This window comes from Pezoporus wallicus, unplaced genomic scaffold (assembly GCF_028554395.1).
Source record: "Pezoporus wallicus isolate ANWC-B61680 ecotype Strahan unplaced genomic scaffold, APGP_CSIRO_Pwel_v1 contig_593, whole genome shotgun sequence".
NCBI lineage: Eukaryota > Metazoa > Chordata > Aves > Psittaciformes > Psittacidae > Pezoporus > Pezoporus wallicus.
The window spans coordinates 3,764,607-3,787,403 of record NW_026642342.1 but is presented as its reverse complement, the minus strand read 5'-3'; the positions used below and the strand labels follow the sequence as shown (position 1 = coordinate 3,787,403).

Here is a 22,797-nt window from a genome sequence, read left to right as displayed (position 1 = left end):
CTGAGAACAGTGACATAAATGTCTTCTCTTTCATTTAGTTTATTATTGTCATTAATAATAATAATTTATAAACACAAGGTTTTGAAAATAGCATATCACAATGCATTTGTAGTCATGCAAATACCAAAGACAACACTACAGCAGGGAAATTACATTATTAAGATGGAAGGCTTTCATTTGCACATTATTGTCATTGATGCTGTTTCGCTATTTAAAGCTGCAAAACAGATGCCATGGCATTCAGCTGTTAACACTGCTCTCTTTTGTAAGGAGGCTAGTTTTGGTGCCATTGAACTTGCTGTCTAGAGCTTAACAAATCAGCACCATTCATAAGCTCAAGTAAACCGAGCTGATTTATAAATTCACAGACCTGACCCTGCATCATAAGAAGTGAGACAATTTTATCCAAATTAACAGAAGCTTTTCAGTTTGGTATCAGGTCTGGCAAATTGCATTTTACTTCTGTGATATTTTTATCATTGTGATATCCCCATATCACGCCAGTTGTGTCTAAAGCCTCTGCAGAGCTGAGGCTGCAGGGAATATTCTTTCAGTTAGCCACAGCAGGATCCATTTTTACCTCCCTGCTTTATTTGTAATTAACTAACGTGGTATGACTGTGTGCACTTCTCTGTTATGGAACTCATCTGAGACTCGCAGCTGAGTTATTGTGTACTTAGTCCTTTCAAGTGTTTTATTTACTTAATCATCTCTTTCACCGATATAGTAGTTCTTTAGGTAATGGTGTTACGGTTTTGTTGTAGCTTAAGTATCATATTTTGGTGCTTTAATTGCATATAAGAGAGCGGATTTTGGTGAAGGAACACAATTCTGTTTATTTTGTGGAGTAAAGCCCAATTTAAAGGCTGCTTGCAGTAATGCAAAGATTCCATCAGATACACTGTATTTGGTAAGCTACTTCATAAAAATGAAAACTCTTCCATATTCTCTTTGAATTTACACACACATGCGTGAAAATTAACAGTCTTGTACTTCTCTGTTATTAGCAAACACTTTTTTTTCCTCCCCCACCCCGAGAAGTTGCTCAACAAATATTTTCTGTGGAATGCTGTTTTAATTTTCTGCATAACTTAGTTTTATAGCACTTGGTTTTCACCTGCTGATCAGAACTGATCAGAAAATTCGTGGTTGAAGGCAGATGTGTTATCTGGAGTGATGGTCTCTCTGACCACGTAATACAGTTACATGTCAATACAACAAAGGCCAATACATAGCATCTGCACCATAGAGCCCATTTTCAGAGAAACATTATCTACAACAGAAAGGGATGTTGGGAAATTAGATCCAAGAAGCTGAATGACAATGCAAAACAAGACTGGTTTTATTACTTACTACCAATACTGGAAATACTGGGTATACCTGTAGAGAAAGAAAACACAAAAAAAGTATAGTTAGAAATTTACTGCAGTTGGCTAAGCTATTGCATCTAAGATTCTAAACCCAATTTTCTCCTCATTTTCAGAATGTTCTGTCAATACATAGTTAAACCCAACTAACTGCTAAAATGTACCCAGCTCTTTACAAATGCAGTCTTTAGATTTTTCAGTATGAGGCTGCAGAGACCACTAAAATGCATTGACAGATGGGTATTTCTGGGACCTACACCAGCTCCCTGAACTTCATGAATTTGTTCAGAACAGTTTTATATTACAACTAACCAGCCATTAGGTTTAATGCTCTAGATAAAAATATCAGTCATGCATGTGTTACGCAGATCTAGGAGAAGAATTTAACCAAGGGATAGATGCACTGCTAACTGCTTTGGCCAGCTGCTTAAAATCAGTTGATACCTTCTGTTGCATTAACTGTATATAGCTGTTTCTTCCACTTTTACCTGACAGTTATCTAAATTAAGCTATGGAAAAGTAATGTAATAGAACAAAACAATCTAATGCATTAGGTTGGCAATATTGGCTAAGCCACTCAATGATTTTTAAAAGCTTTGTATTTGTTTATTCTCTCCCCTTCATTTCAATTCCTAAGCTGAATTAATGCAAGGAAACTATTGCAGAGGCAGGTGAGATTTACCAGAAAAGGTGGGGCTGCTGAGGAGTAAAACTCTGCTGGATTAGGAATGTGGGATCTCATGTTGCATGATGCAGTCCCAACATGTAGCTTGTTGTCAGATCTGCCCTGAAAGGTGTGTAGCACAAAAATATGGAACTGAAATCTCTCCTGAAAAGCCATTTTCTGTAGATTAAATGGCATTGCTAATGGCACTATTACTAGTCTCTTGGGTTGCAGTTACAAATTGCAGATCAGTATTTAAATCCTGGGTATTTGCATTCTCTCAGTTAAATACAGTCTCTCTTTTGTAAGTTTTATTGACTTTTGACGGCATGCATTTTACTGCAGAAATCTGTCTGTTTCTCCATTAAACATCTGCTGTACTTCTTTCAACATCTATCTTGAAGTTCTGTCTTACTCAGAGATGGCATGGACCTCATTCTGCAATTAAGCAAACTAGAGTGAAGGGATGTCTTGGGGATAAATGATATTCACTGTAAGCAAGGTTGTGAAGTCAAGTTAGGAACATTTGTGACTTGTGGTATGGCCAAGACAATGTCTAAGTAATTGCATTTTCAGAATGACTACAATAAATAGATCTTTTGTGCTTCACCGTATCAGTTCTGAGGCTCATGTCAGAACTGCAGCTCTCTGATTTCATATTCTGCGGAACCTGTGGTTGGGCAGATCACTGGGCACCGCACTGGAGAAAGCACTTGCTGCTAACTGAGCCCTGCACTCAGATGTTGCTTTCAATTCTAATTATTTCTAATTCTGCTGAGATTAACATGTATTTTAAAAAATATTAGAATCATGAGGTATTAAAAGCTAAATAAGGATATCCTTATAACAGAACAATGCTATTATAATTTCAAAAGTGTTTTTTATTTTCAGTTGGGATGATGTAAGAGAATTCTATCCCTTTGTCTTAAATGTCAAAAAGGCAATCAATTTTCAAATATTTTTCCCTGAAGTTTTAATAGCAGCTTCTTTACATTTTTGCAAGTCATTGTAGAAGTTTTAAATTAGCAGGATTCACTTTCCTTTATACACTGATGGAACCAGCACAAATATTAGAGAAAATACAGATACTGTGTTCTCGCACTCATGCTTCCACTGTGAAATGCTATTTGTATTTCCTCTGGGTATGCTCCCCCGCCACAAACCTCCTTCTCTCCTACACACACATACAAATATCCTTCCCCTTCTCTCCTGAGCAGATTGTAGCAAAGGGAGAGGTTTTCCTGAAAGTCTGCTCTCCTCATTTTACTGTATTTAAAATTTTTCAATGAATTCATAGTGATAAATAATTCCTGGGCAGAGAATAATGAAAACAAGATGCCTGTTAGCCTGAAGGGCTCTGTATTAACCTTGCAAAGTCGTCTTTCAGGTTCTCTACAAAAAGCTCTTTTGCTATTTCTGCACAGAGTTTCTGGGTTGGTCTGACATTCTGTAATCAGCTTGATTTCTGTAATACCAGGTATCCCTGTGTATGATCATGGGCCTTGATGGTACACTATTTTATTTCCTTTCTGCTGGAGTGAGAACAGCACTTAGGAGTTTGTCTGGAAAAGAGCTGGTTATGTAGGGCCATGAAGCAGGATCCATTAATACTGTGTGAAAACCACACATATGATGGAAAATTATTCTTAGTACAAGTGTTTTTGTGAGATCTGGAGCTACATATTGAGGCTAGCTCTTGAATTCAGCTAGGCTGTATTTGGTGCAAGTCCTTAGGTAAGGAGGCACAGGAGGTGTGATTCTGTTAGCGTGGAGGCACGTGGGGTCTGACCACACAGCCCCCAGCGGCAGTGCCAGTGGGGACACCCAACAGGCTGCTGGGAATCATCCCACCACTGCCAGCATTTTGGATGGAAACTGGTACGTTATATGTGATACGGATTGTTTCCAGTAAACCTGGTATTGAAATCTCTTGAGTATTTTGCAGCAGTGAAATTATGTGAGCAGGTTATAGAGAGAGATGAAGAATCAGGCCCATTACCTCCCTTGATGCACAACTCTATTCCTCTAGACATAAAGAGTAAATAAACCCAAGTGATTGCATTTATGTCTATTCAGTTGTTAAACCAAAGCAGTGTTCAGTCTGAATTATCTTCCAGTTGAAATCACTGGGATGGTTATTAATGGTAATAGTTTTACAGTAAGAAAACAGCAAATGAAGTCTGCAAAGAAAGTTCAGGGGTAGCTACTGCCCCCAAAATGGCAAACATTGCAGAAGAAAGTCTCTAATACTATTTATTAATTTTTATTTGACCTGAGGGTAGTGGTTTGGTATATTACATGTTCACTGCAAGTGCATCTAAATATACATGTGTTAACTTGAGAGAAAAAAAATCTGGTGTTTTCATTTCATATGATCTTCTGCATCTGCCTTGTAATTTTCTCATTTCCCCTTTTACCAGAAAGGGGTTGTTTTAGCTTTTAGCTATTAGCTACCATGTAGCTGACTATTGAGAATGGAGAAAAAAGCAAATCATATGCTAGCAAAGAAAGCAAGTTTTTTATTTCTTCTATTGCTTGTGTCAGTGTTAAATCCATGAAACAAAGAAAAAGCATTTAGCTTTTTGTGAGAAGAACCACACTGCCACTTCCAGTCTCACTTCCAGAGCAGCTGCGGTCCCCCTGACCACCATCCTCAGTGCTTGTGTGTGCTTCCTGTCAGAAGTGCATTTAATGCAGCCAGGCTACATCTCTTCCTGGGGAGGGACTACACGTGGGATGAAAGAATTATTCTGTCAGCTTGGTCTTGGGTACCATATTTCCCACAGACTTTTCTATCTCTTCTCCATCACAAGCTGAATGTGAACCCATTGTACAACAGGGATCTGGGGACAGCTTCCTGCTGCTATCAGAACACTATACCCACCCAGCTCGTAACTCATATTCAGGGAAGGAGTGTCACCAAGAGCTCAGTTGAATTATCCAGGTGAGGTGAATGCAGCACAGAGACTGAGAATTAGGTATCTCTTCCTATGAAGACATGCCAGGATATGATGATAAATTATGCAGTGCAAGTTTGGATTCATATTAATTGCTGATCAGAGCTGTGTGAGATCTTTTCTGACAAAAGAGACATCCTTATAATTGCACTCTATACCACACATTTTAACTCTTAATCAGGAACAAAATGTAGAGCTTTCCAAGGCAAAGAGTCAGAGCAGGGCTGTTAATGTCACCTCTGATCTTTTGCTAGAATAGCTGTGCTGCATCATGACAGCACTCCCTGTATTAAGTCTTTTTTCCCTTTGCAGCTCCTCCACTGAGGCATGATTGCAGTATCAGATCCTCAGCAGCAATTCCCAAAGTTTTGAATTCTCTAGTCATTTAAAGCCCTGAGAAGCTGGAGGAACCTAGCATCTTGTAATCCCTTAAAAGGAGTGATTGTTATGATCATAGGAATAAACTTTCATTTATTGTCTAACCTGTATTCAGCCAAAGGACCAGACACAGTGGAAGACACAGCTCTTAGGAAATTTCACTTGTATTTCATTGCAACAGCCCTGGAACTCCTGCTTTTGTTAATTTAGCAGCTGCTTGCTCTGTAAAGATTGAAAAGTTTTCAATTTTTAGAGGAAGACCTGCTTAGATGAAGCCTGTTATCCTTTACCTCTGCCTTCCTATGCAATATTGCCACAAATAATGGGACAGAGAAAATATTTAGTTACTGGTTTATTGGGTAACACCTTTAAAAACGTGGATGACTTTTAATGACTCCAAACCAGTATTGAATACTCTTTGTTGAGGAAACTACCACTGAGACCAAAGTATTTTTTCAAGTAATCCTAATTTATTGACAGAATATTGGATATTAAAAACTTCAAAATCCCAAACCAGACCATTTTTGGAACTTTGAGTATCCTAGAACAGACATTTTGCCTTTCCACACTGCTGCTTAAGGCTTAGAACCCTCTTTAATTGCTTCTCTTCACTGTATACAGCAAAAATAGAGTTGTTTGAAACCAGTGATGGATGGCAGTAATTAATTTCCCAGCAACAGATGCCACCATACCCAGCCCAAACAACCAGCTCAGCAGGGGTCACACAAGCAGGTAGAATGCTGCAGAAAGATTTTTCAAGTTCTTTTGAAAAAAAAACCCACCAAAAATGGCACATTATTTGTAGCATGTTGGCTTTTAGATATGTATTTGCAATGTTTTGTTGGCCACTCCACAGGATACCAAGTTGGAGAGAAGTTATTTTATCATTTGCAGGTGTCTCTGACACTTCTGCCTTCCTGAATCTCTTGATACATTATAGTTTTGCCCTCACCACCAAGTCTCCTAGCCTGACATAGCTTTTGTGTAACATCTCCCTGTGGCTTTACATCCTCTATAAGCTTCATGAGCCCCAGACTAATGTGCAATATAAAATAGGAACAATAACAAGCTTTGCTGTTTTGTAACATTGCATTCATATCTTTCTTTATGAAAGTTCAAAAATCTTCAAGGATCAAAAATTTACATTTTATGTGTCCCATTTCTTCAAATTGAGATCATGTGGGATCACCTCCTCTGCCTCAGTCCTGAAGTAGGTACTGCAAAGCTCCTTCCAGTTTTTAGGGAGGACACCTGGAAAACGGGACACTATATACTTTATGAGTCTGCTTTGATGGGACAGCAGAACGTGTGATCTTTTCAGTTACAGGGATCCTTACTACTTGGATTTCTGAACAGAAAGCCTGTCCATCCCACAACCTCTTTACCAATTTAATTTACACAGGTCCTTCAAGATGGCTTTTTGTTAGCAAATATTCATGGGGGAAACTACAAACATGGATGAGGGCAATCAGTGCAATACTTCAAGTGCCATACTTTTTTTGTCAGAAGCTGTTTACGTGGCAGGTATGTTGCAGTGATGCCTTGTAAGTCTTTTCCCATCCAGGGAGGATTAAGGCTGTGTGGCTAAGACAAAGACTCTACTTCCAGATGTGGGGGACGGAGATGTGCAGGGGGACACGACCCCCTGCAGGAGAAATTCAGTGAACTGATTGGGACTATCTGCCTAACTGTTGACTGAAAAGAACTACCAATGTTCCCTGTGTCCTGCTCAATTCTTTGTGTTGCGTTGAACTATGAATTAGAAAAGCCATGTAACAGCTAGGAGGAGGTTTTCACTGAGTGTCAAGCAGTTCTCATACAGGTTATTGGTTGTAGAGGGACAAACAAAAAGCTAGCAGGCTTTGATGGATGGAAGCCCAGCACAGTCTTAGACAACTCTGTCTGATGGAGAAAAGAACATAAGTGTCAAAGATGATCTAAACAACAGGAGGAAGAAAAGGGCTAGTGCTTTCAGACACATATGACTGCTGAGGAGAAAAGCTGTCTTGTAATACCAAGTATAGAGAAATTCAATAAGTTCACTTTGAGTGTCAAAACATATTGCAGAAAAAAACTATCCATGGAATGTGGCAGCACAAGGGAAGAAATGTCATCACAAAATAGTCAATAAGATAGAGTGGAAATATAAAATAAACGCTATGCAGTAGACAAATGTGGATATATTTTTAGTACCAGTAAACAACAGAGTACTAGGTGTCTTTCACAAGCAAAGCAAAGCAAAAATGTTTTGTGTTCTCCTGAAAAACTCAGGAGAGTTGACTTAAAATGAGAAGGATACAAAAACCAGTTTTATATCAAGGTTTAGGCTGCGCTTGAAGTATAATCTAGAATGGTATTTCATGATCTGTAGCTTGAAATGGTGTAATAAAGTCTTATAGGCCAAAAAAAAAAAAAAGGTAGAAGCAGAACAATGGAAACAACGTAAGTTCCAGTTGGGAAAGATAAACCAACCAAACCTCCAAAAACCTTCCAAGTGTTTCATTTATACAACTATTTTTAGCTATATCTTTTTTAAGCACACTCATATATAAAAAAAAAACAAACTTCAAATCCCTTTAAAATTTAAATATTTTGGTCTCCTGTGGAAAAGACAGACTGAAAATTGGATGAAAGAAGAGTATCAAAGGGACACTATATTATACAAAACATCCCCAGGGAATTAAGTAATATACCAAGGGAAATTTAGGGTCAAAACAGAGAAGCCAATTCTATCAACAAGTTCCAGCAGCTATTTACAGAATTCACTCCTGACTAGGGAGAGTATAATGCTGCATTGCTAACCACACGGTAGAGATGGTGACGTAAACACAGCAGGGTAAGTGAAATTACATTGGATGTGTAGAGTTTATATAATAATGCAAAAATTCATATTCTCCAACATATGCAGCACTAGATCAGGAAATGACAAAAGAAATGAAGCTTTTACATACCATAAATGACTGCTGCTGCTAGCAAGCAATCAGACAGCCCACAAGAAGAGAACCTAATTTAGTTCTGACTAGTATGTAGGACCTGATTCAAGAAGTAGTTAGTAGAGAACTACTTCTGGACTGAAAGTCAACATAGTTGTCCAGAAGGAACAGGATGAAAAAATCCACTGTAGTAATATTGAGAATGAGCAGATAAAAATGACTTAGTTAAAAGAAAAAAAGAATAGTTAAAAAGATTTAATGGCAACAGCATGGAGGCAGACAAAATGTATGAAAGAGTGAGAATCATAACATATAACCCATCTTTATTTTTTTTTAAATTATAAAAATCAACTATCTTATGAACAACAATAACAAAACACCAACCAACCAACAAAAAAAAACTAAACCAAAAAAAAGAAAAAAACCCCAGTCATACAAAACCAACGCCCAATCCAAAACACCAGAATGAAGATTTTGGAAAGTGTTAAGTCATCTCAGTATCTCAGTGAAGAAAGATAGGGAGAAAAAACCCCCATAAAATCTGTCAAGTTAAATGTAAAACACAGTCTTTTGAGAATCAACTTGCTACAGATTTAAAAGTTAATTATACCTTTTTGTTAAAATAGCCAGTCAAGAAGCAGGAGGCCTCTCAGAGAGATGACTGGGTAGAAAGGCAATCAAGTTATTGGAGTACTGAATACTAAATTAATCGTTTTCACTGATGTTCACAACAAAGAATGTTAGAGAGATTCTCACAATCTGAGGGCATTTCTCACTGTTTATCATAATCTAAAGGTATTTTAGTAGATGTAAATAATACCAAACTATAAGAATTGCCATAGGTGATGTTCACCCAGGAAGTGTTTTAAAGGAACAAAAATATGACATTCTAAACTAACTATTGTAACCTATAACCTATCATTTTTGTCAGCCTCAGTGCCAGAAGAAGTGTTGCAATTGTGGCACCGTATTTAAAAAGGACTCAAGAGCTGATGACTGTAATAACAAAATAGAAAACGGACATTTTTATGTATTGTAAAAAATTCAATTATACTGAATTGTAAAAAATTCATGTTGTTCTTATTTCTAGAATATTGTGTAGTTTTAGCCTCACCAAATTAAAAAATGACATTAGAGAACCATCACAGATGACCAGAGATGTGGCATGGTTTCATATATGCTTAGATTAAATAGATTAGGAGTCATCATTCAGAAAACAGGCTGGAGGAGTGGGCATTGCAAGTCTGTATAATCATAAACAGTATAACGGACATAAATAGGGATACATTACTCTGTTTCTCCCTATCTAAGGAGATACAGGCTTAATGATATAAAAACATTTAAAGCAAACAAAAGGAAATACCTTTCACTCACTGTGTCTTTAAAATGTGAAATGTATTGCCATAAAATGTCACTGAGTTAAAGCTTATGACAGTTGGGTCTCTGCTCGGCAGCTAGTAAACAATAAGATGTGTGTGACTAAGTTGGAGGATCCAGCTCAAAAAGACATTTTATTGCCGGCAATTGGGATGGCAAAGAAGAAAACCTTTATACTTCTTCCTGTTTGACATGAATTCCTGCTGCTGATCACTGCTGAAGTCAGGATTTGAGGGTGTGTGGAGTATTCATCAGCTCAAACACGTTTACATTTTCGTGATGATATCATAATAATAGTAAAACCTCGGGAAGACTGCCTATTAGTTGCAAAAAGTTTTGATTATTGATGGAGTTGTACATCTGATGGAATTCAATAAAGTTGAAATTTGTTTTAACAAGCTTCAGGCATCCTTTTGGTGGGTGCTAATTCCACAGTTCTGTCTGGTGTGTGTTCAACTGATTGGAAATGATGTAACTGACAGAGCAAGCTGCATTTAGACAGATCCCTGATGTTCAGATGTATCTTGCCACTAGTTTAGATGATTGCTGGGGTAGCAACTGAATTTTATATATTTATATATATACACATACACACACATATATACGTAGAAAGAAATATATATGTGTGCATACATATGTATGTATGTGTGTATATGTATATATAAAATATATGAATAAAACCAACTTGGTAAATCTCATCACTTTTTCTGAACATAGCTTTAAAGTATTTATTCTGTGATCCACACTCACTTTTTATAACATGTGAGAAAGTGAATACTCTTACAAAATGTTTTTCCCCCGCTTTTTGGAAGTTCATTTTTTTTCTGCTCAGTAAAATTTTTATCATAATTTCATGCTCCCACACTTCATGGTTTGTTACTTGGTCTACTACTCTCACATGTAACTAGATAAGGTCCTGCTTCCTATGATATTAATTTCTGAGTTTTGATTCCTCACAGCGGCTGCTTTGAAGTCTTAGATAACATTCTGAGCATTGCACATTGCTCCTGGTATTAAACTTTTCATTCAATTGCAGTACATATCTCTGTTTCTCCCAAATAACTTTTCAGTAAATTGTTATATACTAATCTTTTAAAATGAATGTTTTGCTTTTAATCAGGACAAAACTGTGGACTATTCTTAAGCTAGTAACTTCTGTTAAAAGATTTGGTGATTTATTTTCATCTTCAAGCCTTTCTTCAAAGGAATTTAAGTCTGCTATTCAGAAGCATTCTAAACTATTGTGTATTTCATACATGCATGAAAGGAAGAACTGGTGCTTGTACTTGTCTTTGTGACCTCTCTTTCAGCAGCTTGTTCTTTTCAACCCAATCCTGTCCAGGACCAGGAAATGCATCTGTCAATAACTTCCTTTGGGTAATATGTGTGCTGAAGTGGTGTGCACACGTGTTGTTGAATGGTTATTAGCTGGAAACAAGCAGATACAAAAACTCTGGGCTTGAGCTCCCCTTCCCCCTTCAACAGAATGATTTAAAAGAATGCATGTGAATCTGGACTGCAAGTCAACATCAGGTAAAAATTTCCTTTACCAGCCACTAGATCTTTAGCTATTAGTTGAAAAAACTTGTTCTGAGAATACTTAACTTCCTTAAATGGGCAAAAAAAATGAGCAAGGGCCTCATCTCACATGTTGAGCTGAGGCTGTTTTGACACTCGAGTCAGGAAGGACGTATGAATGGAGGTGGGCACTGTGGCTGGAGCAGTATTGCAGATATTCCCATGCATTTCTCTCCTCTGTATATAATATTTATGTGAAGGGCCTAATTCTTCCATTCGTTAGCCCTTTCTGTGCACTGTCACAGGATTTGTCTGTGGATACAAATATGCAGTTCTCACGCAATTTATTTACAACTATGTGAGTGCATAGATATGTACACTATGACAACATAATTTGCAGACAATATGTAGACACTTAAAACAATTTGACACCTTGTCCAGTTATATGCACTGAGTCATACAGACATGACAAACTTTTGCCAGTATTAATCTTCCTTCAGAGTCATAACATGGGGCAGAATTCTAATGATGAAATAACCTTGTTATATAGAACTACTTACAGATATTAGCAGTGCCCTTAGGTATAGGCAGGTAAGAACCAGGACTCCATGGTCGGCCCTGATAATTCTTCTTGCATTTTCCACAGTCTGGGCCAGTTGTGTTATGCTCACATTCGCAAAGTAGTCTTTTGTTTTCTTCTTTACAGCCAGTAGCATGAAGGTTGCACTTACACCTATTTTTAAAAGGCAAAAATAAAAAAAAAAAATTGATATTATTTAAAGGTGAGTTTACATTTAGGTTAAGTCTTAGTAAGCCATTGGAACTATTCTATTTCTGTGTGTTGTGTCTGTATTATTGTTTTAGCATGGTTTACAAGACATCACTCAAATAGCATGTTATAATATCTTCAGCTCTCACAGATCTAAAAGCAGTAATTTCACCAAGACTCCAAGATGCTGAATCTTTTCTTATTTTCACTAACACAGCTCTACTGAAATCAACTGAATTATTCATAATTTTCACTACAGATAGATCTATAATGTTGCAGAAATTCAAGAGTTACTACTCCCAGGAACAAAACAAGACTTCAGCTCATGTCCTTAGAGAATCTGGCCCAAATTAGGATCCAAGTTAGGCCCCTGGAGTCTGAGAAAACAGACTTCAATTAAACATTCTCTGCAACGCCACACTTCAATAGAAGGGAAGCTCACTATCGTGGTGTTCTGCCATTCTTGTTCAGCGAGTACTTTATTGCTCAGAAAGCAATTTTTTTTCCTACTTTAATTTGACGTAGTTCTAGGAGCTGAAGGTCAGAGGAAATATTATGGTAGGCACATTTAGTTTTACTTAGTAAAGAACACCTAACCAAACCTTGCAACAAAACCATTAGCTAAACCAGATTCTGTATCTGGTCTTAGAACAATCTTGTGTTCCTTAAACTCCACTCTTTCTGTGAAACTAGGACACTTACAGCATGGGATGCTGGTTTCATGAACAGTAAGGTGTTGTCACGTCTTTCCATCCCTTTCTGATAGATGTCAAACCCAGCTAAAATCTGTTTCTGTTTGGGTCTGGGCAGAAAATTAATATATTCAACAGCCCTGTCTGTTTGTTTTCCTAATGATTGTACATTTAGTGAGGTAAAGGGTTCTCATGTAGTCATCTGTCACCTGTTCTATATAGTGACCAATAATTAAAGCAAAACAACACATGGAATGGCCAAGTGGAAATTAACAGCTGTCAAACTGACTTCCATTTGGCAGGAAAATGACCTGAAGTAACTGGCCACATACATATATATCCCCAGGGTAAAACAAGCTTGCAGTTGTCATAAGTGGCTGCTGGAGAAAATCCACAAGAATCTGTAATACAGAAGATGATGGAGCATTCTCCTCAGTGCTAGAAATGAGACAGATAAAAATGCCATTATTTGAGCATTGCTCATTCTAAAGAAAAAGAGGTTCAGCTCCTTTTAAACGAAAATTAACAAAATGTATTCAATATGCTAGACAAAAAGTGTGATCATTTCCAAAATATTGATGCTCAAACACTACATCAATTGTAAAGTAAATTTTCAATGACTAGCTACTGCAGAATGAAAGATGCCTGTTTGCGTATTAGTAGATGAGATGTGCTTATTCATGTACAGATAGAAGATTCTGGTGAATGGCACTGCTGTTAAAAAATGAGAGATGTGTGGTTTTACTGTCCACAAGAATATGAAAATGGAAGACTCCCAAACAGGAGAGATACATAATAATGACAAGACCAAACAAGCAGATAGAGAATCAGAAGAGAAAAAAGCTGGAAAGACTGTGGACATCATGGAGTCACTAGAATGAAAGAGAGAGGAACTGACAGAATTTCTTTCAAGGGGAGATTTGTGTTTTATTGGAGGGACTCATCAGTGTCAGAGGCAGCAAGTGTTCTGACGAAAAGCTGTAGTTCCTAGGGCTCTGAAAGGATGCTGCAGGCTAGAACTGGAACTGAGGTGAGAAAAATAAGTGTAGGGTATATCTGCTAATTGCTGTAACTGTGCACAGCTCTCTTAATAAGCACCTGAAAATAGAGAACTGTGTCAAGAAAAAGATTGTGTCAGAAAACCTTGTGCTAAGTCTGTTTGCACTTCTTGGATGCTGTACTTGCCATATGTTCCTGAAGAGATAGACTGACCCTTCCTCAATTTTGCTTGCACGGTTAAAAGTCTTGGGCAGACTCTGGCCTTATACATGTTCCTCTGCTTCCACCCCCTGTCCCATCCCTCTTCATACATATACAAAAAAATATGCATGTGTTTCTAGGTATGGATGCATATGCACATGCACAAACAATTCCCACAAAAACTCACGCATATTAGTTTCCTTTTATTTCCCCCCATTCCCTAATTCCACTGTGATTCATCTCTTCATAGGCTGCCTCCTCCTTCTCCTTATTTCCCAGGCAAGAGAGCATGGACAGCATGGAATAGATCTATTGATGGTTCTGGTGCCCAGATTTTTAATTTCTTAGGCCAAGATTGCTGCAGAGGAAGGACTTCTTAGCCCAGAGCTATGGCATCGTGCCATGGTATCTGTTCTGCGGTCCACATGGCAGGGCCCATGCAGTACCACAACAGACATGGTTTTTGCACAATGCAGCTTCTGTGATTTTAGCAACCAAGATCCAACAGAAAAAGGAAAACTACGTATTTTGGAGTTCTGTGTTTGTACCAAATACAGGCAGGTTTTCACGAAACCAGCAAAACGCATTTTCTTGTGGAAGTAGCTGGTTACCTTCTGTGAAATTTTAAAATGCTATTTACAGATCTGAAACAATCAGCCCTCATACAGGCATTCAGAACAAACACACACAAAACAGATAACGTAGGGACATCTTGGTCACTTAGCTTCTTAAATGGAGGAGTTGTTAAATGGCTCTTTCTGCTCTAAACCAGTAAAATAATCACAGATTCATTCAATCAATGCCTTTTTGCAAATCCCCAAAATGATGCATCCTGCCATAAAAGAAAATTCCAAATAATATTATTTTAAGAGAAACAAGAGCAAACTCCCTCCAATTAAAAAACAAAATCCCCCAGAAGTAAACAGCCTCCCCCCCCAAAACCACCAACAAAACCCCCCAGCAATGGGGAGAAAAGTGTAGCTTCTTGGAGTATGATTTAAATTGAATGAGAGAAAACAACAAATTTGATCACTGCAAAAAAGAAGACTGATCAGATCTTATGATCAGACATAAAGGACTGATCTAACACCTTTGTAAGTAGAGGATAGTCAAAACCTAACATTAACATCCAAGCAAAAAAAGAACTGACAATGCTGAATAATCCTAAAACCCATGAGAATAATTAGATATTGCTGTGTGTAATTTCCCAGGAGAAGAAAGTAAGGAAAAATGGGGTCGCTGTGGTGTTCTAAAAGATTAGCTAAAGATCAAGGTAAAAAAATACATTTATATTAAAAATGTCAAATGTAGAGTTAATGAGAGTGTTCTGGTTTAAGTCCAGCCAGTAATTCAGAACCACACACCCGCTTGCTCCCTCCCTCCCTTCTTCCTCCCCTGCTCCCAGAGGGATGGGGAGGAGAATCAAAAGAATCCAACTCCCACGGGTTACTCCAGTCTGGTAACTAAGGTATAACACAAACCACTGCTGCTACGACCAATAATAATAATGATAAGGGAAATAACAAGGGAAGAGAATACAACCACTCACCACCCGCTGACTGATACCCAGCCCGACCTGAGCAGTGATCTAGCCCTTCTAGGTAACTCTCCCCAGTTTATATACTGGGCATGACGTGCTGTGGTATGGAATACGCTTTTGGCTAGTTTGAGTCAAGCGTCCTCCTGGCTTCCCCTCCTCCCTGGCAGAGTATGAGACTCAGAAAGTCCTTGGTCAGAGTAAACATTACTGAGCAACAGCTAAAAACATTGCTGTTATCAGCGTTGTTCCCACGCTGAAAGTCAAAAACAGAGCATTGCACCAGCTACTAAGAAGGAGAAAAATGACTGCTATTGCTGAACCCAGAACAGTATCCACCCCTTATTCCATACCATTCACATCATGCTCAGATCCCACATTTTTCAATATACCATCACTCTTATATATACACACATACACACACACATAAAGAGCTGCTGAGTTCATCCGGTCCATGATGTCAGGCTCCATCTCTTGTGACACTCTTTCAGAGCAGGAGATAGAGTGTGCAGTGTTGGACTGCTGCCTGCTGATGGCACCACGGAACTCGTCCAATCACTGCGGAGCTCGTCTGGTTTTGTCAAGTTCATTCTTTGTTGGAATGATGGTCAGAGGGAAGTCAGGGCCAGTTGCTGGTGACCTGAAGACATCTAGTTGGCGGGCTATAAAAGTGCTACATAGCAGGCAACAGCATACAATTGAGTTCATTGGCTGTTTTCCCCTAAAATCAAATCCCCTTGAGGTAAGCATCGGACTTCCCCATCTTCCCGCATTACCCACCAAGCATATCCGGGTCCTGAGCAAAAGCAATCCCACAAGTGGGTTTCATAGAATCATAGAATAGTTAGGGTTGGAAAGGACCTTAAGATCACCAAGTTCCAACCTCCCTGCCATGGGCAGGGACATCTCACACTAAACCATATCACCCAAGGCTCTGTCCAACCTGGCCTTGAACACCGCCAGGGATGGAGCATTCACAACTTCCTTGTGCTACCCATTCCAGTGTCTCACCACCCTAACAGTAAAGAGCTTTTTCCTTTTATCCAATCTAAACTTCCCCTGTTTAAGTTCTAACCTGTTACCCCTTGTCCTATCACTACAGTCCCTAATGAAGAGTCATAGAATCATAGAATAATTAAGGTTGGAAAGGACCTTAAGATCATTTAGTTCCAACCCCCCTGCTGTGGGCAGGGACACCTTACGCTAAACCATATCACCCAAGGCCTCGTCCAACCTGGTCTTGAACACTGCCAGGGATGGAGAATTCACAACCTCCCTGGGCAACCCATTCCAGTGCCTCACCACCCTAACAGGAAAGAATTTCTTCCTTATATCCAATCTAAACTTCCCCTGTTTAAGTTTTAACCTGTTACCCCTTGTCCTATCACTACAGTCTCTAATGAAGAGTCCCTCCCCAGCATTCCTATAGGCCCCCTTCAGATACTGGAAGGCTGCTATGAGGTGTTCACACAGCCTTCTCTTCTCCAGGCTGAACAGCCCCAACTTCCTCAGCCTATCTTCATACGGGAGATGTTCCAGTCCCGTGATCACCCTCGTGGCCCTCCTCTGGACTTGTTCCAACAGTTCCATGTCCTTTTTATGTTGAGGACACCAGAACTGCACACAATACTCCAGGTGAGGTCTCACAAGAGCAGAGTAGAGGGGCAGGATCACCTCCTTTGACCTGCTGGTCACGCTCCTTTTGATGCAGCCCAGGATACGCTTGGCTTTCTGGGCTGCAAGCGCACACTGCCGGCTCGTGTTAAGTTTCTCATCGACCAACACCCCCAAGTCCTTCTCTGCAGGGCTGCTCTGAATCTCTTCTCTGCCCAACCTGTAGCTGTGCCTGGGATTGCTCCGACCCAGGTGTAGGACCTTGCACTTGTCATGGTTAAACTTCATAAGGTTGGCATCTGCCCACCTCACAAGCATGTCAAGGCTCCTCTGAATGGCATTCCTTCCCTCCAGTGTATCAACTGAACCACACAGCTTGGTGTCATCCTTTGCCTTTACCTGAAGAAGGAATAACCCAGACTGTCTTCCCCAGCAAATTCTTTATGTGCACCAGAGGAACTTTATCCCCTTCTACAATATGTAAAAGTTCTGACTGGGCTGGGCCAGCCTTGTTGGCAGATCCTCTGATGTTGACCAACTAGGTGGCTTTTGGTAAATGTGTATCCCGATGTTTGAAATTCCCACCACCCATTGCTCTCAGTGTAGTTTTTAACAGCCCATTGTACCGTTCAGTTTTCCCAGAGGCTAGTGCATGGATGTACCATTACCCACTCAATGCCATGCTCTTTGGCCCAAGTGTCTATACGATTGTTCTGGAAATGAGTCCTATTGTCTGACTCAGTTCTCTCTGGGGTGCTGTGTCGCCACAAAATCTGTTTCTCAAGGCCCCGGATAGTGTTCCGGGCAGTGGCATGGGGCACAGTGTATGTTTCCAGACACCCGGTGGTTGCTTCCACCATGGTAAGCACATGGCACTTGCCTGGCAGGTTGGTGGGAGTGTGATATAGTCAATCTGCCAGGCCACCCCTTATTTGTACTTCAGCCATCGTCCTCCTTACCAAAGAGGCTTTAATTGCTTGGCACATGTTTCACAGTTGTGAATAAACTGGGCTATAAGTGTCCATTGTTAAATCCACCCCTCGATCACGAGCCCATCTGTATGTTGCATGATACAGCCCATCTGTATGTTTGCAAAGATGTTGCAAATCTTTGTCCTCTGGCCAGTCCATGATGACTTCTAGAATTCCTGGATAACTGGGATTTCCTATTTGAGCTTACTGTATAATTAGTGCAGCCCACTTACTCCATGTAGCATCGGTTGCACGATGTGTAGAGGAGACCCTGCCTTTGAACATCCAGCCCAGCACGGGCGACCAGGGTGCCAGGAGGAGCTGTGCTTCAGTGCCAATCACTTCTGAAGCAGCTCAAAAGCCTTCATAGGCTGCCAGTATCTCTTTTTCAGTTGGGGTATAGCTGGCCTCAGGTCCTCTATATCCCTGACTCCAAAAGCCAAAGGGTTGACCTCAAGTCTCCCCTGGAGCTTTCTACCAGAGGCTCCAGGTAGGACCGTTGTCCCCAGCTGGGGTATAGAGCACATTCTTCACATGTGGCCTGGTCCAGACTGGTCCAAGGGCTACTGCATGAACTATCTCTTGTTTAATTTGCTCAAAGGCTTGTTGTTGCTCAGGGCCTCATTTAAAATCATTCTTCTTCTGGGTCACATGATAGAGACGGCTTACAATTGAACTGTAATTTGGGATGTGCATTCTTCAGAACCCCACAACACCCAAGAAAGCTTGTGTTTCTTTCTTATTAGTTGGTGGAGACATTGCTGTTATCTTGTTGATCACATCTGTGGGGATCTGGTGAAAACCATCTTGCTATTTTATTCCCAAAAATTGAATCTCCTGTGCAGGTCCCTTGACCTTACTCCGTTTTATGGCAAAACTGGCTTTCAGCAGAATTTGGATTATTTTCCTCCCTTTCGCAAAGACTTCTTCCGCTGTATTGCCCCACACAATAATGCCATCAATGTATTGCAGGTGTTCTGGAGCTTGCCCCTTTTCCAGTGCAGTCTGGGTCAGTCCATGGCAAATGGTAGTGCTGTGTTTCCACCCTTGGGGCAGTTGGTTCCAAGTGTACTGGATGCCCCCCCAAGTAAAAGCAAACTGTGGCCTGCACTCTGCTGCCAAAGGAATGGAGAAAAATGCATTGGCAATATCAATCGTGACATACCACTTGGCTGCCTTTGACTCTAGTTCATACTGAAGTTCTAGCATGTCCAGTACGGCAGCACTCAAGGGTGGTGTGACTTCATTCAGGCCGCGATAGTCTACTGTTAGTCACCACTCTCCGTTAGACTTTCGCATGGCCATATGGGGCTATTAAAGGGCGAGTGGGTCCTGCTGATCACTCCCTGACTCTCCAGTCTGTGGATCAGCTTATGGATGGGAATCAGGGGGCTCGGTGCAATATTGCCGCTGGTGCACTGTTGTGGTTGCGATTGGCACTTGTTGTTCTTCGACCTTCAGCAACTCCACAATAGAAGGACCCTCTGAGAGATCAGGCAAGGTGGACAGCTGCTCAATTTCCTCAGTCTCCAAAGCAGCAATACCAAAAGCCCATCGGTACCTGTGGTGGTAGCGATTGGCACTTGTTGTTCTTCGACCTTCAGCAACTCCACAATAGAAGGATCCTCCTGAGAGATCAGGCAAGGTGAACAGCTGCTCAATTTCCTCAGTCTCCAAAGCAGCAATACCAAAAGCCCATCGGTACCCTTTTGGGTCTTTGAAGTGCCCTCTCCTGAGGTAGTCTATGCCAAGGATGCATGGAGCCTCTGGACCATTCACAATCAGGTGCTTATGCCACTTCCTCCCAGTCAGGCTGATTTCAGCCTCCAGTACAGTCAACTCTTGGGATCCTCCTGTCACTCCAGAAATATAGATGGGTTCCACCCCTTGACAGCTTGGTGGCGTCAGGGTACACTGTGCACTGGTATCTAGTAGAGCCTTATACTTCTGTGGAACTGATGTGCCAGGCTGTCTGATCCACACAGTCCAGTAAATCCAATTGTCCCCTACCTCCACCTGGCTGGAGGCAGAGCCCCTCTAATAGTGATCACAATATTGGTCACTTATGTCTGGTAGACAGATTAGTCTTCGTTATCACAGGAGCTGGACTAAAATCAGCTCTTCCACTCCATCTAGGAACCTGTTCATCAGAGACTGAAGCTGCAGCTTTCATGGGATGATCAGCCTTGACCTTTGTTCCCGTCTTCAATTCACACACCCATTCCTCCAGAGCTGAGGTAGGTTTTCCATCCCACTTTCTCATGTCTTTTCTGTGATCCTGCAGGTAAAACCTGGTGGCCCGTGGTGTATAACTTCTATATCTTCTCTCTTGAGCAGTAGGACGCCTTTTGTTAATAGCTGTGTGTTGGTACACGTGGGGAGCTGGATAGATCATAGTTCATCTCTTAATTGTTTGAACTCCTGGGACAGATTTTCCACAGCTGAAATGATGAAAGGGGTGAGATTGTCCTCAAACTCTCAGAGTTGATGAATCATTTCATCCACTGTTGGTGGTACTATGTCATTCCAGGTTATTGCTGCCAATAAGTGGGCATAAGATGATGGTGCACTCCATGTAAATTTCAGCCACATGGGTGGTATACATTTGACTTCATCTGGATCTACAGATGCATTTCCAGCATTCGGCCTGCAATAGATCATCTCTACAATGGCTGACTCCCTCAGAGACTGGATGCCTTTCTCTAGCATGGTCCAATTGGCCGAATGACTCATAACACTGTCCTTGTATGGAAACCTTTCGTTCACAGCTGCCAAGAGATGCCTCCAAAGGCTGAGGGGCTGTATCTTTTGCAATTGCTTTGTCAATTCCCCCTTCCCTAGCAAGTGATCCCAGATTCTTGGCTTCTCTACCTTCTAGTTCATGACCATTGGCCCCACTGTCCCAGCACCAGAGCAACCAGGTGATGATGTGCTCCCCTGGTTGACAGGTAAAATCTTTTTGCATATTCTGTAGCTCAGTTGAGGTCCGGGGTCAAGAAGTCACCTCTTCTTCTTCCTCTTCCTTTGATCTACATAATAACTCTTGTTCAGATGCTGTCCTGTGTAGTAAGTGCGTTGGTTCTTCATCTTTCTTCACAGTACAGGTTGCTTTTTGTGCCTCTTTTTTGCTTTTCCCCTTGCGTACGGGGGCAACCAATAGTGGCATGAATTGGTCCTCTGGTTTAGCTGCAGTGATCATCACTGTGGTTGGAATGGCTGCAGTATCTGTTGTCATGGTTGGTACAGCCGCTGTGCTTGCGGATTGAGTAGCACCAGCAGCTACCCTGTCTGTTTCTGTCGGAGTTTGAGTAGCTGCTGTACTTGTCGCTGGGGTTGCTGTCGCTGCTGTGCTTGGAGTTGGAGTAGCTGCGTTGCCTGTTGTAGTCAGAGCTCGAGTAGCTGCTGTACTTGTCACTGGGGCTGCTGTAGTTGCTGTGCTTGGAGTTGGAGTAGCTGTGTTGTCTGTTGTAGCCAGAGCTCGAGTAGCTACTGTACTTGTCGCTGGGGTTGCTGTCGTTGCTGTGCTTGAAGTTGGAGTAGCTGCGTTGTCTGTTGTAGTCAGAGCTCGAGTAGCTACTGTACTTGTCACTGGGGTTGCTGTCGTTGCTGTGCTTGAAGTTGGAGTAGCTGCGTTGTCTGTTGTAGTCAGAGCTCGAGTAGCTGCTGTACTTGTCACTGGGGCTGCTGTAGTTGCTGTGCTTGGAGTTGGAGTAGCTGCGTTGCCTGTTGTAGTCAGAGCTCGAGTAGCTACTGTACTTGTCACTGGGGTTGCTGTAGTTGCTGTGCTTGGAGTTGGAGTAGTTGTGTTGTCTGTTGCAGTTGGAGTTTGAGTAGCTACTGTATTTGTCACTGGGGTTGGTGTAGCTGCTGTATTTGGAGTTAGAGTAGCTGTGTTGTCTGTTGTTTTGCCATCAGATCCAGAGACATTTTCTTCCCTTTGAAGGTGCTGGATAGTCTTGAACAGGACTCTGTAAGCATAGGCCAAGCCCCAGAACGTTGACATGATTTGCTCCTCTCTGGTATGACCAGGATGACAACACATCTCATTTACATGTTTTACTAGTTTTTCTGGATTTTGCAGTTTTCAGTGGTGAAGTTCCAAAGCACTGGAGGGGCCCACTGGCCTTGATACTTGCCCATACTGTCCCACACACCCTGCCACTGATGACTGTCCAGCTTCGCGGGAAATCTCTTGATCCTCCTGTTTCATCATTTAACCCTAGACAAGACCCAAACCCAATTCTGCTTAACTTTCAAGATTTCAGATGAAATGGTCGTGGGTAAAACACACTCTGCGTGCCAACATGGTGATCCCCATCACAATCAGCAGGAAGGTCTCAAAGGTACTCAAAGGCCATTCAAAACCTTCAGAACTCTCAAATGATGCTGTAAATAGGCTGGTGAGGGGGCTGGGAACATAAGGGAATGCCTCCTTCACACGTTGACCACCCGAGGAGGGGAAAAAAAAAATTATGTAATCGCTAAACATTATATACTTCCCAAAGTATAGAGGTGATGACCACACTGGGAACACAAGCCAGATCAGGTTCATAATCAATGAGTCTATCATATTACAAGTCATTACCATAAAGTACAGCGAAACAAGAACCTTAGCCCAAGCCCCCCAGCCGATAAACACTAAAACAGCAAATACCAGCTGTAAGTAAGGTATGACATGCTGAAACTCTGAGATCAAGAGCAACAACATTGAGAGCCAATAAATCAGCATTGTGATGAATGACTATTAATCCAAAACAGTGAATGCTTATCACAAATATGATTAGACACACTCTGGTCAGATCTGTCATTATCTTAAACCT

The 22,797-nt window shown here is 41.0% G+C and overlaps 1 protein-coding gene across 7 annotated transcripts in view; it reads right to left on the bottom strand.

Annotated features, from left to right (window-relative positions):
• NTNG1 (netrin G1) overlaps nucleotides 1-22,797 on the bottom strand; it is a 170,076-nt gene that overhangs the window by 50,199 nt on the left and 97,080 nt on the right. For all 7 annotated transcript variants that reach the window (XM_057429119.1, XM_057429113.1, XM_057429114.1 and 4 more), the window contains exons 4-5: nucleotides 11,755-11,927; nucleotides 1,354-1,380 (exon numbers count right to left, since the gene is read on the bottom strand). In XM_057429119.1, the coding sequence (XP_057285102.1) occupies nucleotides 1,354-1,380; nucleotides 11,755-11,927 (200 nt within the window). The remainder of the gene's footprint in view (nucleotides 1-1,353; nucleotides 1,381-11,754; nucleotides 11,928-22,797) is intronic.